The 26,702-nt window shown below is 41.0% G+C and overlaps 1 protein-coding gene across 1 annotated transcript; it reads right to left on the bottom strand.

The window, feature by feature from the left end:
• Positions 1 to 722: 722 nt before the first annotated feature.
• On the bottom strand, positions 723 to 26,702 carry slc7a11 (solute carrier family 7 member 11). The gene is made up of 12 exons (XM_074647817.1): positions 26,277 to 26,702; positions 23,485 to 23,611; positions 14,579 to 14,694; positions 12,269 to 12,394; positions 9,538 to 9,637; positions 9,370 to 9,414; positions 9,039 to 9,162; positions 4,250 to 4,353; positions 2,494 to 2,590; positions 2,134 to 2,283; positions 1,590 to 1,767; positions 723 to 987 (listed from the first exon to the last, which is right to left on the bottom strand). Exons 1-12 carry the CDS (start codon positions 26,563 to 26,565, stop codon positions 932 to 934), a joined length of 1,512 nt encoding a protein of 503 aa, XP_074503918.1. The 5' UTR covers positions 26,566 to 26,702; the 3' UTR covers positions 723 to 931.

Genomic DNA, 26,702 nt, shown 5'->3' with positions numbered 1-26,702 from the left:
AAGGTAGAAAATCAGCAAATGTTCCCTTTAAAGACTATCGAGCATTATGTCCTCTTAAGTTCTGTGATTTGTTTCGAGGATTTTGGTTTCTAGGTTGTTGTTTTTTTTGTTATGTTCTTTGTTTCATTCATCTGTTTAGTCACGTTTAGTGTTTCCTGTTTTATTTTGATATACTCACCATATGTGTCATGTCTGGTTTCACTTCCTGCCTTTGTGTGTTTTCCCGCCTTTGCGACTGTCTGCCCCGCCCTGCTTTGTTCCACCTGTATCTAATCACTGCTTTATTAAATCATTGTACTCTGCCTGCTGCCTCCTCATCCTGATCTGCGTTTGGGTCCAAACCTGTTATTCCTGAAACGTGACAGACACAAAACATCCACGGTTGCTGCTGTTATTTATCATCATTCTACAGTTTGTGGCTGATAGTTTTAAAATGGTGTTTTAATTATACATGGCTCAGAGGCCGCTATGTTTGGATAGCCCTACGCTTACAATGTCAAGTGCCCCGAGTGTGGGAAAACAACAATACGCGTGCCCAAATGGTATAAATTTAGTGGGGCTGATTGACCATTTCCTCGCTGCAATTTCATTGGCTATTTGCCAAGTACGGTTGCTGCAACTGGATCCAAATCAGAACCAGCTACATGATGCTCATTTCACAATATTTGATATGATATAAAAAAAATTAACAAAGCTACATAAATAACAAATTTGAGTCTGTGGTTGCTTAGACTTTACTCAGACCTTTTTCTACAAACAATCAGATACTAATAAAATCACAATACAAATCTGTATCCTTTAATAAAACACATATAAAACTTTAAACCTTTGTACTAAATGCGTTTTGGAGAATACAACACCAGTTTCACGCTCTGACTTAGAGTTCAGCTCAGTATATACATGTACGTGTGCGAGGTGTTGTCGTGGGCTGTTATTGCTCAGCAGGGACGACAAACAGGATGATCTGCAAGGTTCTGTTGAAGGAATCTGTGGACACAAAGAAAAATCATACTATGACTTCATGTTATATGTAAGGTCAATATTTGACTCGTATTAATCTAATGAGAATGTGTGGTGGAAAAATGAGTGGTGTTTTAAATTCACAAAGAACATTACAAGGTTATAACTCAAGATAGTAATGCACCAACAATGTGCTACTTACACAACGTGGGCGCTGGACTTGAAAATGACAACTGCGTCAGTCAGTATGAAACTAGCTGAAAGGGCAGGGCCCTTAGTGCCTATTATGAATCAAACTACAGACATGCACTAGACTTTCCCTGCCTGTTAAATACCTTTTAAAGTCTATGCCCCCAATATGGAACATAAGTTTTCTATCTATCAAATCTTTGAACTCAAGATAACCCTGATTTCTCAGACATTAAAACCACAGAAGATATTCTACAGCTGTGTGGTACTCTCCATGATGAGTGAACTGACTTTTATGTGAAAAACGAGTAGAGTGCTCCTTTAAATCTGGGCTACGTGACATAAAGGTTCAACATGACCATGTATCCAAAAAATCATCCATCTCTTCTAGTCGTATGTGCGGTTGAATGTGAAGTTCCATTGTATTAGCAACAACTTACCCAAAGCTCTCTGAAGCCACTTTGGTCTTTGGTTGAAGTAAATGAAGATATAGTAGGCGGGGATGCCAGTGAGGGAAATGGCAAATCCAATCCCTGTGTTGACCGGGTCCGAGTACAAAGACAGGAAGACCATGAAGAAACATACGAAGCAGAACACTATTGGGATGAAGAGCGGGACCTGTGGACAAGTCAGAAAAGACATCTGTTATTACTATCCATATACTGTCTGGAAGCAGACATGCCCCCTTGTGTAAGGCACTGAGCACAAGTATTTCATTGTATTTTTTATTTAATAATAAACTTAAACTTGAACTACAAATATATGCATGCATAGTAGTCGTCGACTATTTTGTGGAATTAACTAATTCACATGTTGCTTTAAAACATCACTAAAGATTTTCTCAGCAAAGTGAAACATAGCAGGCAACATGAGTTACTGTGGAATACAATGAAGGTGAGTAGCCTGTAAATGTGGCACAGATTTCGGTAGGATTCAGTACAGCTACAGGTGTGTACAGGTGTGTACAGGTGTGGAAGCGCTCACCTTAAAGGGGCGGGGGAGGTCGGGTTTTGTATATCGGAGGTAAATTAAACCCAGCACCACCACACCGATGAACAGCCACCGCAGGAAGCTCATGAAGTTCAACAGGCTGTAGATGTCTCCTACAAACAGCTGGAGCATGGTCATAGGGTACTGCACACACAAACACACACAGAGACACACACACACACACACACACACACACACGCACATTTAAGATGTTTAAATAAGATTTGTAGCCAATATGGTAGTTGCAGTGGTTTGTATAGACAGTCTTATTTCTACCACAGCCATAGAAAATGTTCTCATTTGTGATTGGCTGGCAGTGTGTCCAATAAAATGTTCATATTGCTGTAAACTGACCAGTATGAGGACAGCAGCCATTGGAGTGTGTCTTTGGACGTGGATCATAGACAAAACCTCAGGGAGATGTCCTTCACGGGATGCCACGTAGAACATTCTGGTGAACACATGGGCAAAATATACACATCTAGAAAATTTGAACAAGAATGACATTTGACATGCACAAATAAAACAAAAAGAAACCGTGTAATTCTCTATTCACCCTTATCTGCGCTGCCAAGCAAATATTGTGTCGGTGCTCCTCAGCTATGTATTTAAATGAGGAAATATGCAGACATTTAGTGCAAAATCGGCCCCTTTCTATGCAAATGAGTTTTATTGCAAAAAACAGTCCAATTCACAAAGATCAGCACTAATAGCCACACGCAGAGAGTTGGTGGTAACTAATAGAGTGCTCAAGGGATGATGTATTTTTGTAGGCCAACCAGGAAGTTAGTATCTCCCTGGGTTCCCTCGACAAAAAGTGGGATTTTTCCATTGGCTTTTGAATTACTGCAGAAAATAAGATCACACGTTTATGATACTTACACGTTTGGTTCAGCAAGAGAATCTTCACAAAATGAACATTACTTTTATGATTTTTGAAGTGTGAATGCAATCGCCAGAAGTAAGAGGATAGCGTTAGGCTGTAAACGAGCTACACCACGGCCGCGGAACGCGAGTAGACACAACGAGGCTGTAGAGGAGGACGAATCAACGTGATGACGTTTAGTAGTCTTATTTAGCCACTTGTTAGCAACCACCTTTTTTAAGACACATAAAGGCTTCAAAATTCACGAGTGTGGTATTTATTGATGCATTTTATGTCGTAGAACAAAACGTTAAAATCTCTTCAGCTTGTGTTAACCACAGACCTTATTTCAGATCTAACTAAAAACCCATTAAAAAAAAACCATTGACTTCCAGACGAGGGAACCACAATTTTTCATTTCTGGTTTTAGGACTCTTTCCTGTAGCACTCTATTCCACAGGAAGTTTGCATAACATGATAACTTCCTGTGGCACACAGTGCATACGGTCTGTCCATAATCTGCCGCAAAAAAGAAAAATGTTCTACGCGCTCGAAGCAAATTACGGACCGAAAATAAAGAGAAGGAGGAGTTTCGCAAAGATATAGGAGATCACGGAGGTTACCATAGGAATGAATGAACTTCCGATTGACCCGCATACATACATAGAGCTTTGTGGAAACGAGGGGTTAAGCTCGATGAACCTCAACACAGATATTTCACAATAACAGCCTTAATGTGGTTTAAATGGCATAATCCCTCCGTTTCCTGGTAGGCTTTCAAAATTAAGAATCTGCATGAAATTTTCATTGACAGCGTTCGTAAAAAAATCGTCAAGTGACGTTCATTTCCACAGTGCAGTAGATTTTTATAACTCTGCTGTTGTGCTGATTGAATTAGTGATGTCTGTGGAAATGTACATTTCACCATGTGGGCTACTAGAGTGCAGATAATTTCTCCCCTTCAGTGGGTGTTTACTACTGACTCACTTTATTTGTTCCCTCGGGCCACATACACAGAGATTCCTCAATTATTTCAATACCAACTTTTGTTTGGGGAATTTACAGCATACTAATTAACATAAACTGTCAATATTCGTTCTATAGCTCTCGACAGCTGAACAAATCATCAGTGCTATGTAGCACTTTACTGACTATTTATGTAAAATAATGATGTAGTGTGTTGTCATTGTTAAGTGACTGTACATAGGTGTGAGACAACGGCCAGTAATGAGGAAGCATCTGTACCTTGACAAGGCAAAGACGCTGCCGTTCATGGAGCCGAAGCAGGACAAGGCCACGAACACCGGCACCGCTATCGAGAACTTCCCCAACAGCTTCTCTGCAAAAGTCTGACAGGTAGAAACAGAGAGGAAGCAAAGTGAGCAAGAGTATAGTTGCTTTAAGGATGTAATAAGTGAACAAGTGACTCATTACATATTGTAATTCAAGTGTTCTGAGAGAAAACTAGACTTCTGCACCTCCTCATGGCTCTGTTTTCAGGCTTTAAGAAAATCTAGCACGTGACGGGAGACTTTGACCAATCACAGGTCATTTCAGAGAGAGAGCATTCCTATTAGCTGTGCTCCGGTCATGTGACCGGAACTTGGCGTTCCTTCACCAGATTTTACAATGGCGGCGGCGTCACAAACTTTCTCATTTTACAACTAAACCGTGCACTACAAGATGATTCTGAAAACATTTGAGGAGAGTAATAGGCATTAACGTAACATAATATTGATTCATATTTGATCAGCGCTGCCTAGTTTGACCGTTTGATCAGAGTTCACGTGTGATTGACAGCCGGGGATTGACAGCCGGCAGCTGGACAGCGGACCTCAGTTCAGCTCTTACTGCTTGGACACAGAGGCACATGATTTTTTTCATGTTACCTGTTTCAAGTACTAATGTGACCGTTTTATAAAAATATCTTTTTTAATCATGTTTGCTCCAATATGGCCTACTTCAGCTTTAAAGGAGGAGTTCAACACTTGAGAAATACACTTCTTTGCTTCCTCTTATAGAGTCAGATAAAAAGTAGTTAGCTTGTTGCTAGTAGGTTCGTCCAAGATGAAACTCCCAGTAAAACCACAAATTGTCATTTTTACATTTCTGTTTATATGCAGATCAACATTAGTGAGCTTTATTGGTTTTGGTAGGAGTATTTCTGAACTTTTCACAGAGCCAGGCTACCTGTTTCTCTCTTCTTCCACAAACACTTTTGGAAAGAAAGCAAACAAGTGTTTTTTGTTTCTTTCCCAAAACGTTCGATTTTCCGTTAAAAGGGGGAAGCAGGGTTCTGCTGTGAATATATCTTCAGCTATCAATTTATTGAATGGCTTTTTTTCTTCTTTTATTAACCGTAGCTGGTTAGATGAAATTAGAGCAGTTGACAGGGTTGCTGGCAGTAATTGTCATAAATGGGTCATGCAGAAGTGGGAGCAAAAGCTGCTTATTATTCATGAAGCCATTCAGCGCTGATTAATCACAGTCCACACTTGTATGGACAAGCACAGGCTATAAGGGGACAAAAAAAAAATCTGAATTTGTCTTGTGTATTTCCAGTTTCGCACAAATGGACACTGAAATGATGTTATGCTCATTTCTAAGCAACCACTCTATCATGATGCAATACTGTTTAGTTTGATTGACTTCTATTTAAAAAATGACTAATACTCCCTAACAGAGCAGTGAGGCATTGAAAGCATTAAAGAAAAATGGACATATAATTTGTCATCAACCCAAGATTCATGCATTCCACCTACAGCACTGAAATAGGATTATTCCTGAAACATTATGTGTTTTAATATGTACAAAGATAACAATGTGTGCAGTTATGATTAGGGATTTATACACTGAAACAGGTCTCCACCATGAGACTGAGGAAGATGTTTGTTTTTGTTTTGTTTTGTCTCCGTCTTTTACAATGCGCAACACAGAAGTGGAACACATGATCTGGATTGGTGATGGAAAAGGCTGAAGTGGTTATTATCTTATTATTAGTACACGTATACTGTAGCCTACAGGCAGTGTGCAATCCCACCTGATACCAACAGAGGTCAGTAGGCACATAATAGACTCATTTAGGGTACCCACAATTGTGAATTGGAAGTGCATCACTTCCTTTATGGCCACAAAAGAATAAAAATAAATACTTTCACAATGATTTCAACTCCTTTCTGCTCAGGTTGAGAAGATAACAGTACACTAACTTCTGTCTAAAAAAATATGCTATAAATTCAATAACACCCCATCTGTAAGGAAGCCACATGGAAAGTGTGACGTCCTATACTGGGCAAATATAACTGAGAAAACGTTTGGAAAGATACAACACCTACTGCATGTCAGGATGCTCTTTCTTTGACTACAGCTTGGCCTTTAATACCAACATACCCAACAAGCTGGTTGACAAACTCCCTCCAGAAGCAACTGGATACTAGATTTCCTCATCAACCATCCCCAGACTGTCAGACTGGACAAGCACACATCCTACCCCGCACCCTGATTACCGGCGTCCCACATGGCTGTGTGCTGAGCCACCACTCCGCCAGAAGTAGGGGGCCATTGCCCCCCCCCACACACACACACACACACACACACACACACACACACACATACTGCAGCCCTGTCTCACTTTCATTCTAAGGTTGTGAATCACTGTATCCCTGCAAATGCCCCTATATTGCAGTACGGTAAAAAAGACAATCATTCCCGTCCACCCCGTGCATGTCCAGACTGGAAGGAGTCAGCAGTGTTTTTTACTCTACAGATCCGCTCTCATTTTAATCTGGTCAGCAGCTGTCTGCACGGCTCCACCTCAGCTGTGTCTCACGTAACCGCAACCTGAACTGAAGCCTTTATTTACGCTTCACGTCTATTTTTTTTTTTTCAACAATACGTGCATAAATGCAAGGTTGATGCTCAATAAAAACGCACTTTCACCAGAAAGTCCTTCAGCTCAGATTCTAGCGGGGCCTCTGGCAGCGACCAGCCCGCAGACTGAGCCAGATCCAGCTTCGCTGCTGCCTTCGACCTGAAGTTGAACCCCAGGCGAGAGGTGGAGAGCTCCGTGCCTGGCGGCGGCAGCGGCTCCTCCTCCGGTCAGGAGCAAAGCTATGCGTCGCTGCTCCATTGGGAGCCAACACCACGCTGCTGGAGGCCCAGGCCATAGGCTGGGCTATATTTTCCATTCGAATACTTATTTGGTACTCATCATTCAAAATCTTCAAAATGCCTCAAACTTAGGTGATGACTAACTTGTGATGACTTGAGATACACACAAAATGACAATTATCTGTATGTAATTCTTCAAACTCTTCAACTCTTTCCACCCCTTCACTCATTTACATTTCTTGAACATACCTCTAATTTGTGCAGTCTAAAATGACTAATTGTGCCTTGAGGCCGGCCTCCTCAAGACAACTTCGAGACAAATTAAGTTTGAGATGTAAACTTTTGCCAGCTGTCTGCGAGGAAGGAAGAACAGAGTGTAATTATTCTATCACATCACAGCCTTCTAAGTACAGACAAATGCTCTTAACACCTTTCTTAAAGCTCTCCTATCACTCATCCTACAGAGGGCAATAAAACTAACTGCATTAGAAAAGATCAGAGATCTCTTAGTGAATGAGTCTTCCACAGCTATAGGCTTACAACAGCACTGATAGCAGTCCTTGGTCTAATAAGCAATGGCGGCTGTTATTATGGGATGTCCGTGATGCGATTAGCATTAACAGGGCTGGGCTGGAACAATCACATTACCAGCTGGTAGGAAGCCGAGCTGTCAGAGGCCCTGTTCAGACCTGGCATTAGCATGCTTCTTGGGTGAGCCGATCGCAAGAGAACAGCTCTTAGTAAGTCACTTCACACCTTAGAATTAGAATGCGTCTCCACATGTGCCTTGAGTGACCACTAATCGGATCATAAACATGTAGTAAAACACATGGCTAATACAGCAGATGTTGCAATACAAGAATACAGGAATGTCTGTAGTAATATCCTACATATTTGTGAATTTGGGTACATTTTATGGACCTAAAAATCTAAGATTTCTGTCGAATAGCGGTCCCTGTGCACCGCCGCACGATGCACAGAGCTTTAGAGAGCCGGGGATGAGAGCGGACGGGCAGGCAGGCAGGTGTCATATCTGTGCAGAGCACCGGAACAAAAACACTGACACATAATAACATCCAAAACACAAGAATCTCTCTCAGTGGTTTATGTGACATGAGAAATACATTTGCAGCAGCAGTCGGCATCTGTATATGGACGAAACTCAGTTGTAGTAGACAAACCGCCGTCACTGCGGTGGCACCTCTCTAGTAAATCTGCACTGTAATGTATGTAAAGGATCTATGAATAAAATCTATGTTAAAAATATGGTCATCAAATGACATTAAAATTACATTAATTATTATAATCTACAAAAATTACCATAAACATTTCAGCAAAATTTTGTCTCATTTAAACAGACAACTGCACTCCTTTGCTGTTCTTTGCCGTTATCAGCTGCTCCAACAACATACAGAGACTTTGAAAAAAAAAAAACAGAAAGTAAAAGCCACAAGCTTCTGCTCCATGAAATGTATTTTACCCTACTTTTATAAAGGCCACATACTTTTCTAAATCTCCATTAAATTTTCATGCATTCTGAGCGGCTTACCGACAAAGAATTGACCAGGGAGCTCTGAAAGCCGCTACTGTATGTGCTTGATGGTGAATCGTCACACAGCCAATCTCTTGCTATCTTGGTACTACGTATCCTGGTCGAAATTCTACTCTTACAGTGTCACGTCTTTCCGATATTTATTAAATGGTGCATTTCTTCTGATTACATCATAGAGTTTAATGATTTAAATCCTGCGTTTAACTGGAACATCTTAGATTTCCCCCAGTAAATATAGGAGATATTTAGAAATACAATACTGCAATAGATGAAATAGAAGTTAGACAGTAAATAATATTTGAATTTAGGGCAATATTCTTTAGCGCTTTTTATTTTAGTTAGTTAAAAAGTAAAATTAGTACAATTACTCACCACAGCAACTGCCTCCGAGGCCAGGAGCTCCTCTGCTGACATCACAGTGTAGTATGCCACATTGGTCAGCACATAGCAGGAAGTCACAATCGCCATGGAGATACAGATAGCTAATGGCACAGTCCTGATGGCGAGAAGGATAATAACAGAAGCAGTACACTGTCATTCACTTGTGTGTCTCACTCTCCTTCATTTCACCTCTATTATGACCCAGTGATATGGAGTAATTTACCTTAGTGCAACTACTCAAGAAAATATTCTCCTTTAGGTTTTAAATTCAGCAAATAGAGATCAACTCTACTGATACAGCCAACACATGGACTAAACTTACCGCTCAGGGTTTTCCACCTCCTCTGTCACAAAGTTCAAATAGAACCTGAAGAAGGAAACAGTTATTGTATTACCTCCAACCTCCAATGATTAAGGAAATGATGTTTGACGACTGGTATTGTAAGCATATATGCATGTGCATGCGTGTGTGCGTGTGGACCATACCTACCACCCAGCGTATGCATACATCCCAGAGTAGAAGGCCAGTGGCATACCAGACAGCTTCACATTGTTCAAATCAAAGGCGTTATCAAAGTTCTTGGTCTCCCCTGCAAACACACATACACACATTTCTTCTTGGTGACATTCTGAAGCACCGTAATTGCTCCTAAATGAAGAGGGGGTTTGTTGCAGCAATTGAATGATCTGCGCAAATAGTTCTTACACAAGACCAGGAGTGATATAGCCATAACAATAACAATGATAATAGTCATAATAGTAGTTTCAACAATAAAACAGATGAATGGAGCAGTTCCCTGCCTTATTAGCTTGGATTCTTCTGTACAACACAGGTACTTCAGACAGGTTAAATCACTCTCCATGTAATCAGTGTTCGGTTTTATACAGGAGCTCATAATTATGGGGGAAACTGCTCATACAAACACATAAAACAATCTAATAGGACAATAGTGTTGCACTGAATTGTCGAAAGCCGTGAATTGTGTGTAATAATTACTGTGTGAAGACATGCAGAGGTGAATACAGATATTACCAGGGGCGTATTAATCAGATAGGGAGGACCCCGGGGCAAAAATTGGATAAGGGGCCCCCCATTAGCCCTCAATTTGTGGTAATTTGGGTAAACGCAAATTTATTTAAGAATATGCACCATGTACTTCACAACACCAGTAACCATGCAAGATTCTCCATAATGGCCTTATCATTTGAGATGATATTGTTTTTTTATGCTGCATATTCCCAATCAAATTTGCAATCAATCAAATGATCACAAACCAAAACAATAACGTACAACACATATAATTACAAAACTGAACATTATTCCTAATCAGTGTTATGAATGTAGTTTTCTTAAGTTGTGTTAAAAAGAGCTGGCTGTTTCAATAGTAAAATGAGACTGGAGTCTGTCAGGAGTACAATTATTTGATAAGTCAAATTAATAATTCATACACACAAGTTAATGCTATGTTTTATAGTGTATATATATATATGGTTTATTACCTCCACCAAGGCTGACGGCCTAGGAAGGAGGTTATGTTTTCACTGGCGTTGGTTTGTTTGTTTGTTTGTTTGTTTTTTTCTGTTTGTCTGTTAGTAGAATTAATCCAAAAGTCTGTGATGGATTTGAATGAAATGTTTTGGAGGGATGTAGTGTGGCACAATGAACAATCCAATCGATTTTGGTGGCGATTCGGGGGGGACAACTGTAGATTCTGTGTTTTTTCACATTAAACTCAGTGAAATACTTGGTGATTGTTGGAAAGAGTAACGACGACAGTTTAGGTGAGTTTTATTTTGTTTCTGTCCAGTTTGAATGAAGTGTTTTATGATGCTACGTACAGCTGATCTCAACATAAACACAAATACACGTGGATGATGACGCAAGCTGAACGGAGAGGGGGGGCAATCGTGCTCTGGCATCTTGGTGCAGTTCTGCGCTCTCCGAGTGCCATTCTAGTTTGTTTAGTGGTCTAAATATCTGATTGTAAGAGAGATCCAACTCTTTTATGCCAAGTGTTCCCAACATGGGTCTGATCCATGTAGGATTCTGTATGGGGATAAAATCTAATTAAATGCCAAGCAACTTCCCAAAACAGAGACGGGGTTTACTTTTAGATGCAGAATTGAAATAACCCATTTTGCACTATAATCCTTCCTACATTGGAGGGTCAGAAGATGTAATCATCAGGATCTGGTAGTGTTATTGTCTCTAACTGGTCTGCAGTTCAAGAAATGTGAATGTTAAGCAAGGTCATTTTGGGTAACATTATATTAGTTATGTAATAATAATTTCAACATTCACCAATAATGCATGAGTAGTAATGCTTTATGCACACATGGCCACATTTTAAAGTGAGGTCCTTAGCTGAGGGGGAGACTGTCTCCATCACATCGGTGTGCTGCAGGGCCTCTTATAACAACAGCTGTGAGGACATTGTGAAATGCCTGAGTTGTTGCTTGCTGTAAGCAGCTGTGTATCACGGCCTGCAAGGCTTCAAGGTTATATTTACAGAGCATGTTGTTGTGTGAGACAAAGGAGGCCATGTTAATTGTTACAGCTGAACATTCTGTGTGAAGTCGGAGAATGTTAGTGAACAGCAGTAACAAGGATGAAACACTGATGCCTCATTTCCACTGCATGGTTCGGCTCGACTCGACTCACTTTTGGTACTGGGTTCTATTCTCTATTTCGTTTTCCCCTGCAGATAGTACTCCCCAGTGTAGACGGGATTCTCAGTTGATCGCCATAGCGACGTAGCGTGAAGAAAGAGCGCCCCTTCTTGAATCCTCTCATCGTTAACCTAACAAAGGAACGTCTGTACTTTGCTAATTTTTTTAAAATCTGGGTTAAATAAATAAAAACAAAGTGGTTGCTATTGGTGGCTATAATGGCGGGGTTGTGCAGGATGTCCCCTGTCACACTAGTGAAGATTCTCTCTTACCAATCTGTGGTCTGTGGTGTTTTAACTCCACCTTCTAGTATGGGCTCAGCACGCTTGGAACCTCGACCAAGGTGGTACCAGAAAACATAGTAGGTACTATGCAAAACTTTTGCTAATGGAAAACCAAAAAAGAGCAAATTGAGTTGAGTAGAGCCGTGCCGTACCATGCATTAGAAATGCAGCATATATGTCCAACAGACTCTTGGGGGTATTTGGACTCTAGTATAGTACTAATAGAGGCTATTAGAGGTGATGATTGTGAAGATGAAGGGGTCTTACCTTTAAAAAGCTGGTACATTCCAGGCACTATGATGATGCCGATGGCCAGCAGCTTGCTGCAGGTGAGGAAGATTTGAAGCCTATTTGTCCATGTCACGCTCATACTGTTCAGGTACATAACAGAAGCTACAGAGACAGAGAAAGAGGGACAGGAATTAGGTTGCTATTGAACAATTTTATAGCACACAATGTACAGTATGTCCTTTGACAACATTCAGCCCCAATGCAGCAAGTAGTGTGTCCCTCATGGAGCAAATCAGAGAGTTAGGACGTGGAGATCAGGATGGTGGATGGACATGGGGCACATTTGACTTAAATGTGTAGACCAGAGTTTGTGTCTCATCACAGTTCAACAGTTAATGTTTGCATCTTTTTAACCGTAACCGTTATCTTTGCCTCAATTTAACCAGTTGCTTTAGTTGCCTCACCTTACACATACCTTAACCGCCATAAGAATGCTCTTTCCATAATGTTAACAATAGTGTAGCTGCATGCGCAGATATTGTAGAAAAAAATAATGTTAAGAAACATTGACACTGACGATAAAAAATTGTCACTATACAGAATTTTGTATTGATTTCTTATCCAGCGATAGGGTTGAGATTTGAGCAAATATAACCACTGAAAACCTAAAGACCTGATCAAACCACAACCAGTACTTGGGTCCACATGTTCTTGTCTTTCTTGTTTTGGGTCTGACTGTAACAGCTTGCCAGGTTGTCAGTGCTACAGATCTCAGATCTGTTAAAAAATTAAATTGGCCAGACCGCTGGAATCAAGAGGAGCTTAGAAAATGTGAACATTGAAGGAATAAAATGTATCCATTCATGGGATTAAATCTCCCACACCAGTGGGTCTGTCATGTCACTCTTTTGAAAAATATCTGTATTCAAATACGTTGTATAATCTTTGTGATTTCTGTAACTTTTTTTGCAACCAATTCAGTTTTGGAAAATGTGTCTGGAGGGCTGTATTTTAAGGGTTGTTGAGGACGTCAGCAGGATGTAATCAGTCTTGTGCCTGTTTAAAATGATAACTTGTCTTTTGCCATGTTGGCCATTTGCCTTGATGAAGTTCTGGTAGGCTATAAACATTGCCTTTATTCAGTCCCATAAAGTTTCGGGAGCTTTAATCCAGTGTGAGAATACTGTCCATATGAAGTTCTTATCCTGCACCTGACCTAACTGTAGGACAGAATGTGCACATACCTATACCTCTCTGAAGCATGTGACACTGGTACATACTACATCATTATTGAGCCAAATAAAACATAAAAAATACACATGAATGTGGCTTTATTATGCTAGAAATTACTATAGGACTTTATTATACTATACTATACTATAGGACTATACTATACTATACTACCAACACTGCCATTCATACTGCCACAGCCACAACAAGCCCCCTTTTGGACCTCCTATTTTTCCGCTTGTTGTATCCCGTTCCGTTCCCTCCCATTCCCTCTCCAACCATCCCACCATTTTTTTCTCCTCCCATCATTAACCCCACGACCACCAGCAATTACACTGGCACATGGCCTCCGCCATTCCCCCATCCGTCCCCTTCCAGCCGCATGACCTCCAACATCATCCCACCGTTTTTTTTCTGTCCCTACAGCGCCCCCTGCCACCGGTTTTCTCGCTCCCCCCATCATTAACCGTACGACCTCCAGCAGTGACCCATAGCCTCATCCATTCCCCCCAATCGTCCCCTTCCAGCCGCATGACCTCCCACATCCCACCTTCCCTCAGACAGAAAATACTGGCAGGTAATTATATCGATCTCGTTCTTCCAGCTATCCGTCCGCACCACCGCCAGTCCTAGGCAGCCTTTGACATCCCATGGGGCAGCCCAGCTTGGGCAACCATCGCCCCCACGTTCCACGGTACTCACGGCATTGCAATATGCCTTCGCTTTTTTCCCAATCTCGTGGAACAGTTTGTGCCACCTTCCCCGAGCGCAGGGCTGATCCAGATGGTTGCCTATCCACATTCTTGGATTTGGCCCTATTTCTATAAGTACCACATCCTCTTTGCATCCCAGGCTGCAGGCCGCCTCCAGCAGTTCAACCAGGGTACCTACTGGGGTGCCCTCGACGCGGCAAATTTCTGCGATTCACCTTAACGCCCAGCCACCCGTTGAGTTTCCACTGCCCGGTTACCCCACCCTTTCACCCCACCTGCACATGCAAGGTCCAAGTATCAAAGTCTGAACTAATTTAATGTACATCTCCTGTCATTTACAGACCACGTTACAACAAATTGTCACACTGATGTATTAATGTAATGGCAGTCTACGTATACGTACTTATGCCGATGGCGGAGGCCAGTTTAACAGCAATTTGGGGGACACCACAGGGCATGAAGAGAGGCTCCAGGACGTACTGACCGAAGGCCAGAGAGATGACTGCCATCGCTGCAGGCCTGGAGGACAGACACATACATACACACTATATCAATACTAGCATACCACAAGTTTAGTGCAAACATATAAAATATTACATTAAATGGAATGGTAGAGATCCTGTAATCAATAGTTTAACTTTAACATTGAAAATAATGACTGCATGTGCGCAGCATAAATATAAAGTATACTGTGTAAATACAATCGTTTTTGTACACTTTTCCATGTTTAATTAAACATTTTAATTCTGCATTAAATAATTCAGTTTGTATAATATACATTGTACATGCATATAGAAATTTAAATATGTTGTACTATATTAATCAAATACATGGACAATACAGAAATCAACTTATATTAAACTGTCAAGCATAATAAAGATAATGCTGAAACATATTTGATCTGATTTCTGAATTGTTGATATTGATAAAACATTCTACATTTTAAAAAAAAAGTAACTCAACGTTTACTTTTTACAGAGTAAAGTAAATGTGGAAAATACTAGGCTATGGAATAGTAAACAGTATTTAATATGTGACCACTTGTTATCACATGATCTAAGAAGGGGAATTTGGTCAACTCAGCTATCTCCATGATAACGGAGCAATCTCCACTGAAAGACTGTGACATGTGGTCAAACTTTGGTCAAACGTTTTGTTTTGGATCTGTGTGGTACCGTCCACTGCCCATTTCAACACCCTGTTGCTACATATGAAACAAATTGGCACGCAACACAGCCGTCTGCAGCCATGGAAGCAAGCAAACAAGCCGGATCAACAGAGACAACATAACATTAGATTCTACCCGAACTGAAAAGCCTCAGCACATCTCTCTGTGGTCCATGTGCAGCTGGTTGTCAAGGCAGCCAGTATTTGAGACACACAGCCGTTGAATTATGGAGTCAGATCAGTCTCAATATTAATGAACGCAAACAGAAGGATTCACAAATGTATTTTGTAATTTATATATAAATGTCTCTCTTCACAAAAAATATTTTCACTGCACACAAAAAATAGTTATCATTGTATGTAAATGTAAAAAAAAAAATAAGGTTTCTTGTTTTAAATAAATGTAATAGAAATCCACAAATATATGTATTTAAAAGCATTTTCAATTTTTGTCAAAAACATATTTGGATGTTGTTACATTTATATACAAACTGTTGAACCTGCATTTACAAACTGCTTGTCATGTGTGAACTTCACCGCATTTGTATGTGTGTTTTTTGAGACTCCCCTGATGTTGCTCGATCCACAAATGCAATTATTTTTCAAAACCGGTTGAGAATGTAAACATTATGGTGCTTTTTCTCAAGTGGCAGTTGACAATTCAAACTATAAAAATATAATGGAATATAGTCCAGTAATCGGATGGAATTTTCTATTAATTCCTCTCTTCTTGGGCGGGAGGTCAGAGTGTTTCTCAGAGTGTCCCTCTGTTGACATTATTGGGTTGGAGTCCTGTCTAGGGGAGCCGCCGTTGTCTGTACAGCTGTGTCTGCAGTAGGGGCCGTAGAGCCAGTTGCTGGGGCAACCAGGGTCAGAGATGCCAGAGGAACGGAGTAAGTCAAAACATGATGAGGGTAAAACACTGAGCACCAGGGAGGAAGGGCAGAGCTGTGAGGCCTTCACGCGGAGAGCACCTCAATGGTTGAGACCTGACAATGGCTCCTTGATCAAGCTTCAATAAACCTTCTGTGTAAGACATCAACAGCTTCGGGGGGCTCTTCCTTAGTTAACTTGTGTATCAGAAATACCATCACAGTAAGGCTCTCCGGCATTTTGTATTGCTTTAAAATAAGTAGGCTATTCTCCTGTAGAATCAATTTTTCTCATTTAATGTTATCTCAGCTGAGTCAACACACGTGTAGGCATGATTTACTCTTCCCTCATCTTTTGTTTGAGGAAGTAACCTCTTTAAATGTGCATGTGGCACCTATTCACCTCAATTTCAGTTTCAAGCGGTTTCATGTCATTCAGATGAAGAGAGACGTGTTTTTTTTAGGAAATATTTACCAAGGTCCAGACCTCGGTGACCTCAAAGCTGGCTATGGCCATGGCTAACGTTCTGAAGGAGCACTGAGGGGAGAGGTGTATTTCTTTGGGTATTGAGTTCAAATATCAACTATCTTTCTCCAGAATCGCAGACTCCACCTTTAATTATTATGAGTTATACTGTGTTGTGTGTAAAGGGTGCTGGTGTAGCTACAGTATGAGCGGCGCTGTCCCGGGTACTGAAACAGAGCGTAGAAGATCGATAGACAGACACGTTCCCTCTGAGAATAACCCATAATAATTAAAGGTGTCAGTGCTCCCTCAGAACATTAGCATGTGCCAGATTTCCACTGCCTTTCTCTCTCTTTATACATCCATTGCCTTTCCCCTGTCCTGGCTGGAATAGTGTTGTGTCATAGGGCAGTAGGCTAACGAATAGTTCAAAGCTTTATTTATAACGTTGACATAAGAATTGTAAATCAACATTAGAATGCTGCACAGCTTTTCTTTTCTTTTTTTTGCATGTCTATTCATTAAGTTTGAATCCAGTATCCAATCCAGCGGTTGTTCTCACGACTTAACCACTTGAACGCCAAGCATATTGTGTACACAACTTCCCATGTGGTAAACACGAGCTCACGACTTTCATTTGACGGCACCACGTTTCCGACTCGTGTGATCCGAACATTCCAATAACTCCAGAGTGTTGTAAAGTCCTAAAGTCAAAATATATTGAAACAAGACCTATGTAATCATTTCCAGTTGCAGGTTGCACACACAAGACGTATATACACACGCACAAGCCAGTGTGTTGGAGTTACACATGCACACGCACTGGTTCTGCATGGCTGAGTTGTACTAATGACACACAGACACACACATGTGGGACTTTTAGTAAATAATCACACTCACATACGTATGTGCGTCTTGTCCTATGTGTCCCTTTACATCCCCCATAGTATCTGTGTGTGTGTTGGTGTGTAATATCTGATGGGCAGCTATAGGCTTGGCTTCAATAAGAATCAAATAAGGTTGGCTGGTCCCACAGGCTAATCTTATGGCTCATCAGTTTCCCTCTTCATTTCCCACAGCAGCCACTGAGCTGCTAAAGCCAGGGAAATCTCTCTTTGTCTCCCTCGTTCTTGTTTTCATTCTCTGCCTCTGTCTCTGTTCATTTCCCATGGTTTCCATCGAGTCCCGCTAGCCCGAGGCCAGCATAAAATTGGGCAGCTCAGGATAGCCACTAGACTGTTTATACTATTTGCCTTGGCTGTGTACATAGACAGCTGCATACAGAGCATTTCTCACCTCACCAGCCCATACTGAACTGAGTATCTCACCTCAAGAGGTCACAGCCAGATAGGGCTTTTATTTTGTCACCCAACACTAGTCTAAAAATGTTCTGAAACACAGATCATGTGTTAGCGAAACAAATAATCTTCCATCATTAATTGCATTCTGTGTAAATTGCTTAGATTGGACTGAAACTCTCTCTCTCTACCTGTAGGCTTGAGAGGTGGCTCTGAAAAGGTTGCAGCTTGCTCCTTCATGGAGAATGGCAACTGTAGTCAACTTGGATTGACAGCACGTGCAATGGGTTTCAATGGAGACCGACAATATCGGCACGAGAACATGTCAAAATGTATCGAAATGCCAAACCCCTCCTGCATTATAATCCACTTCTCTGTTGTCGAACTGTATGTTCAAAACAATCACCAATTAGTAACTACATGTGCTATTTATAGCAGCGCTTCGGAGCTATGAGCAGGCAAGAGTGACACAGATAGTGTATTCAGCTACCGGTGTAGAGAAACTGTGTTCGCAAAATATATTTAGAAATGAATTACGCTGCAGGCTTTGAGAAGTTTCTGTGAACATTTTAAAACGTATCTACTCAATGTCTTTGGGCTGCCATTAGAATCCATTGTTAACTGCCGCGAATCCAAACCATGCACATGTGCCGGCGGTTCTTCATAAAATCTGTTCTTCAAACTTTCAGAGCTACCTTTCAGGCCTACAGCCAGAGAGTGTTTAAGACTTAAATAATAGATTTCCGATGGAGTATTCCTACAACCAGAGTTAGTGCCCAGTCAGATCAGAAAGTGGATCATTTGCACATCCTTGGGATAGCTTTGGAAGCCTGGTGATGTAGTACTGCTCAGTCACTGGACAGAAAGTTAACACACTTAAAGGCAGGGTCGGTGATCTTGAGAAACTAGCACTAGATTTTTTTTAAATAATGGTAAATGGATTTATATATCGCCTTTTGAGTCTTCCGACCACTCAAAGCACTTTACGCTACATGTCAGCATTCGTCCATTCACACACACACATTGATACGCTGATGGTAGAGACTGCCAACCCGCCCATTAAGATCTAATTTAAATACTCATTCACACACCGATGGCTCAGCCTTCGGGAGCAATTTGGGGTTAAATAACTTGCTCAAGGATGCTACAACATGTGACTGGAGGAGCCGGGGATCGAACCGCCGACCTTCCGATTGGTGGGCGACCCGCTCTATCTGTAAATCACATAATCCAACCAAAAAACCAAGCTCAGTGTTGCCAACTCTTTTCCAATGATAATAGCTAGCAACTCTAGCCCTAAATCTAGTGAGAAAGTCGGCAAGTCAGCAACATTGACAGTCCGTCCCTTCAGGCCTCCTTCCAAAGTTAAGTGGTGGACACACTGCCCGCATGAGGCTCGCGTGCCGGCTGTGTGGCGTGTTGTTTTTTATTTCGGTGTCCATGTTAACAGGTTAGAGTGGACACACTGCCCGCATGAGACACGCGTACGCGCGTCTATTTTATAGAATAGAAGGCTCGCCTATTTTACACGGGAGCCGCTCGCGTCTCGGCTGCGTGTCCCAGCAGCAACAGACAGTGAAGGTGATCTATTGACAGTATATGGACATCATATCAGCTATATAATACAGTTTACATGTCTAGACATCTGTAGAATATGTCACAGACAGTGAAAGTGATCTATTGACTGTATATTAACTTCATACCTGCAAGACTTTACTACAGTTTCGAGGTTTATCTGTAGAATATGTTACGGAGATGAAAAAAAGTAAAGTTAAATAAACTTATTTTTAAATCAACACTTCCTGCTTTCATTTCAAAATAAAAGCCCTTAGGCGTTTTTTCTATAGACAGAATCCCTTCATTTGTTAACACGAGGCTTTTATTCTGAAATATGAGCAGTCAGTGCTCTGGAACACGCAGTCACTTTGAGACCTCCAAGAATTGATAAAGTTTGGGGTTTAAATCAACACTTCCTGCTTTCATTTCGAAATAAAAGCCCTAAAGCGGGTTTTCTTTGCACAGAATTCCTTCATTTGTTAACACGAGGCTTTTATTCTGAAATATGTGCCAGACAGTGATGTGGAACAAGCAGTGACTTGGAAAGCATCATAAATGAATACAATACGGAGTTTTAATTGTGGACTATTACTATTATTTACTAATTACCACACGTTTCTGAACCTTTCTCTGTCTAAAATAAATCTAAATTATATTTATCATGAAGTTAAATGGCCATTAAAAGGTAAACTCTATGCAGAAAGAAAGGGCTGTCAGCAGCAGCAGAAACACAGCTGACAGGTAGCTGACGCAGCCAACCCATCTAGTGTGAACACCAGACTCCTGCATCACGCAGCCACCACGCAACGCAGAAGCCACGCAACGCAGACGCCACGCGAGCCTCATGCGGGCAGTGTGCCCACGGCTTTACTCCCCTACAATTAGCGTTACGGATATGAACATATAATTTACGTGACAACAATTGTTAGTACTCACATTTGTCAAACTAGCAGCTTGTGGAAGACTGCTCTGACGTGCGCGCAGGCAAGTAGGTAAACAGGCAGGTAGGCCGTCCAATCAATACATTCGGGCCAGCCACAGAGACCAGATTTGATTTAATGATTAATGTGGGGATGTAATGACAATTTAGGGGGAGGTAGCAGGTCAACAATAGATGTCATATAGAAAATGGTGTACGTCATCGGAAAGCATTTCTGTAATAGGGAGACTCGTGGGTACCCGTAGAACCCATTGCCATTCACATTTCTTGAGGTCAGAGGTCAAGGACCCTTTTCAAAATCACCTTGCAAGTTTTCCCTTGCCAAAATTGAACCCAATTTTGGAGCATTATTTAGCCTCCTTCCCGACAAGCTAGCATGACATGGTTGGTACAAATGGATTCTTTGGGTTTTCTAGTTTCATATGATATCAGCATCTTCACTCGAGTCCCAGAGGGAGAGAATTTATGTGTATCATTGACTCCTGTCTCACGATTGACTGCACACCTTTGTGGAGCAAGGTTGTATAAAATTGCATGGCGTGACATAGCTTATAGAATAGCCTCTTCCATTTTGGACTCTCAAGGTTTCTATTCTCTCCGAAGGTCAATACTGTCGAGACAGTTTGCAATTTGGTAAATTCCTGTGATTTGTGTGACTTTACCAAAGTTGAAACTGTACAAGAAAGCTTTGTACTGATTCACTTCACCATGAGCCATCCACTGTTCATGCAAAAGTTGGTATAGTGAACGTTTTAGCAAACAGTTGTCTATTCATGCATCCTGTATGCATGCATCCGATTTGGAGTTGTGCTAATGGCCACCTGACAAATATATATCCAATATTCACTCTTTTAGCTCTGGTTTGGTCTTCACCAACTCCTGAGAAAAATATAATGTTAACATGCTCCATAGAACTGAGAAGTAATAATAATAATACATTTTATTTAGTGGCGCCTTTCTGGACACCCAAGGACACCTTACAAAAATCTGTTAAAACATAGACAGATAAAAAACAATATAAAAACAACAGGACATGACAGAGACATATTTGTACAAACACATAGGATGGGTGATGATGAGTTCTAGAGAGAGTAGGCCAGTTTAAACAGGTGGGTTTTGAGGAGGGATTTGAATGATGTGATATTTTCAGACTGCCGGATGTGTGGGGGGAGTGAGTTCCATAACCTGGGAGCAGAGCAGCTGAATGCCCTGGCTTCCATGGTGCTGAGGCGTGAGGTGGGGGTGGTCAGAAGTCCGGCTGATGATGAACGGAGGGAACGGGAGGGAGTGTACTCCTGGAGGAGGTCTGTGAGGTAGGTGGGGGCGAGGTTATGGAGGGCTTTGTAGGTGAGCAGAAGGTTTTTGTAGTCGATCCGGGATTTAACAGGGAGCCAGTGCAGCTGGATGAGGATGGGGGTGATGTGGTCGGAGGATTTGGTGCGGGTGATGATCCGGGCGGCAGAGTTCTGAATGATTTGGAGTCTGTTGAGTAGTTTGATGGGAATGCCAGAGAGGACAGCGTTGCAATAGTCGATCCGGGATGTAACAAAAGCGTGAACCAGGATTTCAGTGCTGGAGTGGGATAGTGATGGACGGAGTCTAGAGATGTTGCGGAGGTGGAAGAAGGCAGTCCGGGTGATGTTTTTTATGTGAGATGAAAAAGAGAGTGTGCTGTCCAGGGTGACCCCAAGACTCTTGACATGGGTGGAGAACGGTACTGGGAAACCATCAATGGTGATGTTTTGAGCAGTGGGTGCAGAATTGACTGATAATTCTCTGTGAAGACATCACTATAATGGACCCCTTTCACATGACACACAATGATTAGACCAACACGTTCTCACTCCCAACTCGTCAAACTATGATGCTACACGTACCCCTCTAGCATAAAGTTTTGCAGACCAAGTCCATATTTTTCATATGCGTTTTTTTTAATCCATTATCTGATAAAAATTGTTACACATAGAAACCTTGCACCATGAGTCTGATGCGTTTTATTATTCTATTTGTTGTGAAAATTCACTAATGAATGAATGACATTAGCAAGAAGCTATCGTTTAGCTGCCTAGAGCACAATCCCTACTGTCTAATCTTTCCTACATCCTTTGTTTTCCAATCAGTACCTAGCATCCCAGATTCCAAGCTGTTCTGCAATCACTTGCCACATCTTTAAATTATGCATCTCTGTTTTCTTTACTTTGTTTGTCGTGAAGTGTTTTGTGCTGGCGACGCATGAATGAAGTGAATTAGCGTATCAGATGTCATATTGGATGAGGACGTTAGCATTTACAAACAACTCTGACGGATGTGAAAAAAACGCAGAAAATCAAACCTGTTCTGAAAACTTTAATGACGGATGAAAGTTTCGGAGTCGGTGTATAAACTTGATTGATGCAACGTGAGGACGTAAACGTTCAACAATTTTGTACGAAAAATATGGACGTGGTGTGCAAAAGCCTTCAGTTTTGCATGTGCAGGGCTGCCTCTAGTGGCTGTTGTAATTATGACAGGAGTAAAAGGAGGAAGTCAGGTGACCTAGTATAACGAGTACAAAGACCACGTAGGGAGGAGGTCGAGTTGGATGGATGGGTCAAACAAACACAGGACTTCCACCCAGGAGACTGGTGTTAGTGTCCCATGTGAAACAAAAAGTCAAAGTTGACTTACTTTAACTTATGTATGTAGGTTAACTTACGTAATGTTACTTCACTTATGTACATAACTTAAAAGTTACATAACAAATGTTAAACCATGATCTTTTCCTAAACCTAACCATGTAGTTTTGTTTGAATATTACAACGTTCGGACAACCCTGCACGTTAAAAAGTTATGCTAAAGTGGTAGCCAGTGCGTTAAAAGGGACAGGAAGAGGTACTGATCAGGCATCCGTATGTGATGAGTTGGGAGTGAGAACGGATTGATTGGATCCATTGTTGATATAAAAAAATATTGATTAATGCAGTTTTAAGGTAAGGTTCAGTAAAGTTGAGGTAAGGAGGCAGACATTACCTTATAGCAATGAGATCAGCCCATAGCCTTATGAAAGCCATCTGAGGTCCAAAGGCTTCCAGTATATATGTGTAGTGTCCACCAGACTTCTTAATACAAGTCCCCAGTTCAGCATAGGACAGGGCTCCTGCAGTGACAGAGGTGACAGATTAGCTCCGGCTCTGAAACAAGAACATAGGCACACAACAGTCCCAGGGCTGTTAAAGTGTCTCAGCCACAACTATAGAAATGGACAGCCCTTCACTGGGCCCCATGATCAGCCGGATATATGACTGTGGGAGCCTTTCAGGACCTCCAACCCTTAACTTAAGAAAAACAGATTTAGGTGGACAAATTGTATTACAAGTTTAGGGAATGCAAATTAAGGGAACCAGGAAAGGGGTTAAGGGAGAGTATTCAGGGATAATGTGCTTGGACCTTTCATTACTGCACAGCAACTGAAGGATTTAAGGATACTGCAACAATATAGGCTAGAATACACAAATGTGCAAAGCATTACTTCAGCACTGCCTCCTGCAGCGCTGGTATTTCAACCCTGACTCCTCGAAATTACATATATAGTTCTATACTTTGTTTCCCAATTACGCTGTGGTGAAAAACCTAATTGCTGCCTGTCTTCTGTTTTATTGATTGAATAAAAATTATACATTCATGTACCAAGCAGGGAGGAGGTTGGGGTGGATGGAGGTTTTAAAATGACACCAGAGACCACGGTTCACATCCACACTCCTGTCTGTGGTTAGGTTTAGGCATAGACTGTATATAAGAAATGGGTGTAGTCACCAGGACGTCACCCATTGGTTTGTGGACTGCCGTTTTGAAGCCTGGAGTTCGCTATTTTGGCCGTCGTCATCTTGGTATTTGGCCGTCACCATATCAGTTTTTATAATGCAGTTAGTTTTAATCCCCTGTGTACGATGAGTGATAGGAGAGCTTTAAGAAAGGTGTTAAGAGCATTTATCTGTTCTTAGAAGGCTGTGATGTGATAAAATAATTACACTCTGTTCTTCCTTCCTCAGACAGCTAGCTAAAGTTTACATCTCAAGCTTAATTTGTCTAGACGTTGTCTTAAGGAAGCTGGACTCAAGGCACAATTAGTAATATTAGACCACATAAATTAGGGTAATAGGTGGTCGCGGAACCTGTTGTTTTTTATTTCGGCGTCCATGTTAACAGGTTAGAGCAGCCTACACAGCATCACGCGCGGTTTTACAGCAACAACAGACAGTGAAAGTGATCTTTTGACAGTATATTGACATCATAACAGCAACATTACTACACTTTCAATGTCTGTATCTATAGAATATGTCACCGACGTGAAAAAAAGTAATATTTTATTTTAAATCAACACTACCTGCTTCCATTTCAAAGTAAAAGCCCTCAAGCATTTTTCTGTGGACAGAATCCCTTCATTTGTTAACACGAGAATTTTATTCTGAAATATTTGCAGGACAATGTTGTAGGAAATGCAGTGACCAAGTACCGGGTTTTAATTGTGGATTATTACTATTATTTACAAATGATCACACGCTTCTTAACCTTTTTCTGTCTGAAATAAATATAAATGATATTTATAATTAAATTAAATGGCCATTATGAAAGGCAAAGGCAATGTAGAAAGAAGTGTTGCGGTACAAACGCTGCTGGTGTGGACACCACACGCGTGGGAGACGCAGCGGTTTAAATTCATATACTTATAAATGTTGGTTCAAAAAAGACATTTTTACCCTGATGGTATACAGCTTTTATGAAAATATAAAAAAAGGGGGCAGTGATTCACTTTCTTATAACATATAAATTAATCTGTTCTACCAAGCAGGGTATCATGTTTTTAACGTAAGATTTGTAACTACACTGACTGACGTGATACTGAAACTGAGAATCTTATCTTACTATAAAGATGTACAGTAAAAGGACACAAATAGTATATTTAGGCTACAACACTATTGCTCAAAATATAAAAAAAACAACTAAAAAGCAACTCCCCAGAATGAACTACAACAATTCATTTACAAAGATTGCACTTTAAAATACAAAACAAAAAAAAACTTGCTCTATAGAAATAAGTATTTTTTGTGCACATAAACTGAACTTGACTTTGGTTTCTCTTATATAAGAGCATCTTTGCACTCAAGATGGACATAAAAAACAAACTTGTTTTTTTGTGTGCATTAGTTGCAGATTTGTTTGTTTTTACTAAATAAATATTGTTGTGCATCATAAAACCAAACTTAATCCGGGTTTTTGACAGCCAAGGAGCAACATAAGCTGCACATATAAATCAAGCTTCAAAATAAAATAACTTTGGTTTATAGTTATAAAAGAGTAGTTTCTGCTCATGAGTTGTACATAAAAAACATGCTTAACCTCTGCTTCTAGTATTAAAAAATCATATTTTGTGCATAGGTTGCACGTAAAAACCAAGTTCTGTTTTTATGCATAAGTTGGACACTAAGACAAGACCAGTATTATTTGCACATACATTGCTCATAAAGATGAAGTTTAACCTTGGTTTTAGTAATAATTGAGTACTTTAGTCCATAAATAGCACATAAAAGCACCTTAACGTATGTTTTAAGTAATAAAAATGCACCCTCTCCTGGTTTGTCACATTGGTATAAATATGAACTTCTGTTGCTATCATTTTCTTCATTTGTTCTCAGGAGTTATTTAATTTGTGTACAGACAGTAAACATATTTTGTAACTTCCACCAGCACCTACTCAATGAAGCTACTCTCAAAGTAGGAAAGACATATTTTTCATCTGCTGATCCACATGTGAACCCACTCACCGAAGAGTGACAGCACACCGCAGGCGATCCACACTATCAGGGACATTCCTATGCTGCCCGAGTGCTGCAGGATTCCCTTAGGAGCGATGAAGATCCCGGCTCCGATGATGATGCCGATGATCATGGAGATCCCTCTGAGCAGGGTCACCTTCTTCCCCAGTGCCACCTTCTTGTCGTCCTCATCCTGCAGTTTCCCATCAGGATCTGACTGAGTCCCAATTTGGGAAACTTTGTGTCCACTTGCTGCGACTTTTCCATCTTCTTGGGTAGATGCAGACCTTTTGGTCATTTTTTTAAACACTGTCTAACACTCAACAACACACTGTCTCTCTTTTTTCTGAATGAACTACTATTTCACCAGGGATCTGTCTCTCTGGTGTTGCCTGGACCTACTCAGGCTGTGTGACTTGTGCAGGCAAAGTTACA

The sequence above is a fragment of the Sebastes fasciatus genome, chromosome 10 (genome assembly GCF_043250625.1).
Source record: "Sebastes fasciatus isolate fSebFas1 chromosome 10, fSebFas1.pri, whole genome shotgun sequence".
Classification (NCBI taxonomy): domain Eukaryota; kingdom Metazoa; phylum Chordata; class Actinopteri; order Perciformes; family Sebastidae; genus Sebastes; species Sebastes fasciatus.
This window is presented reverse-complemented; position numbering and strand designations above follow the sequence as displayed.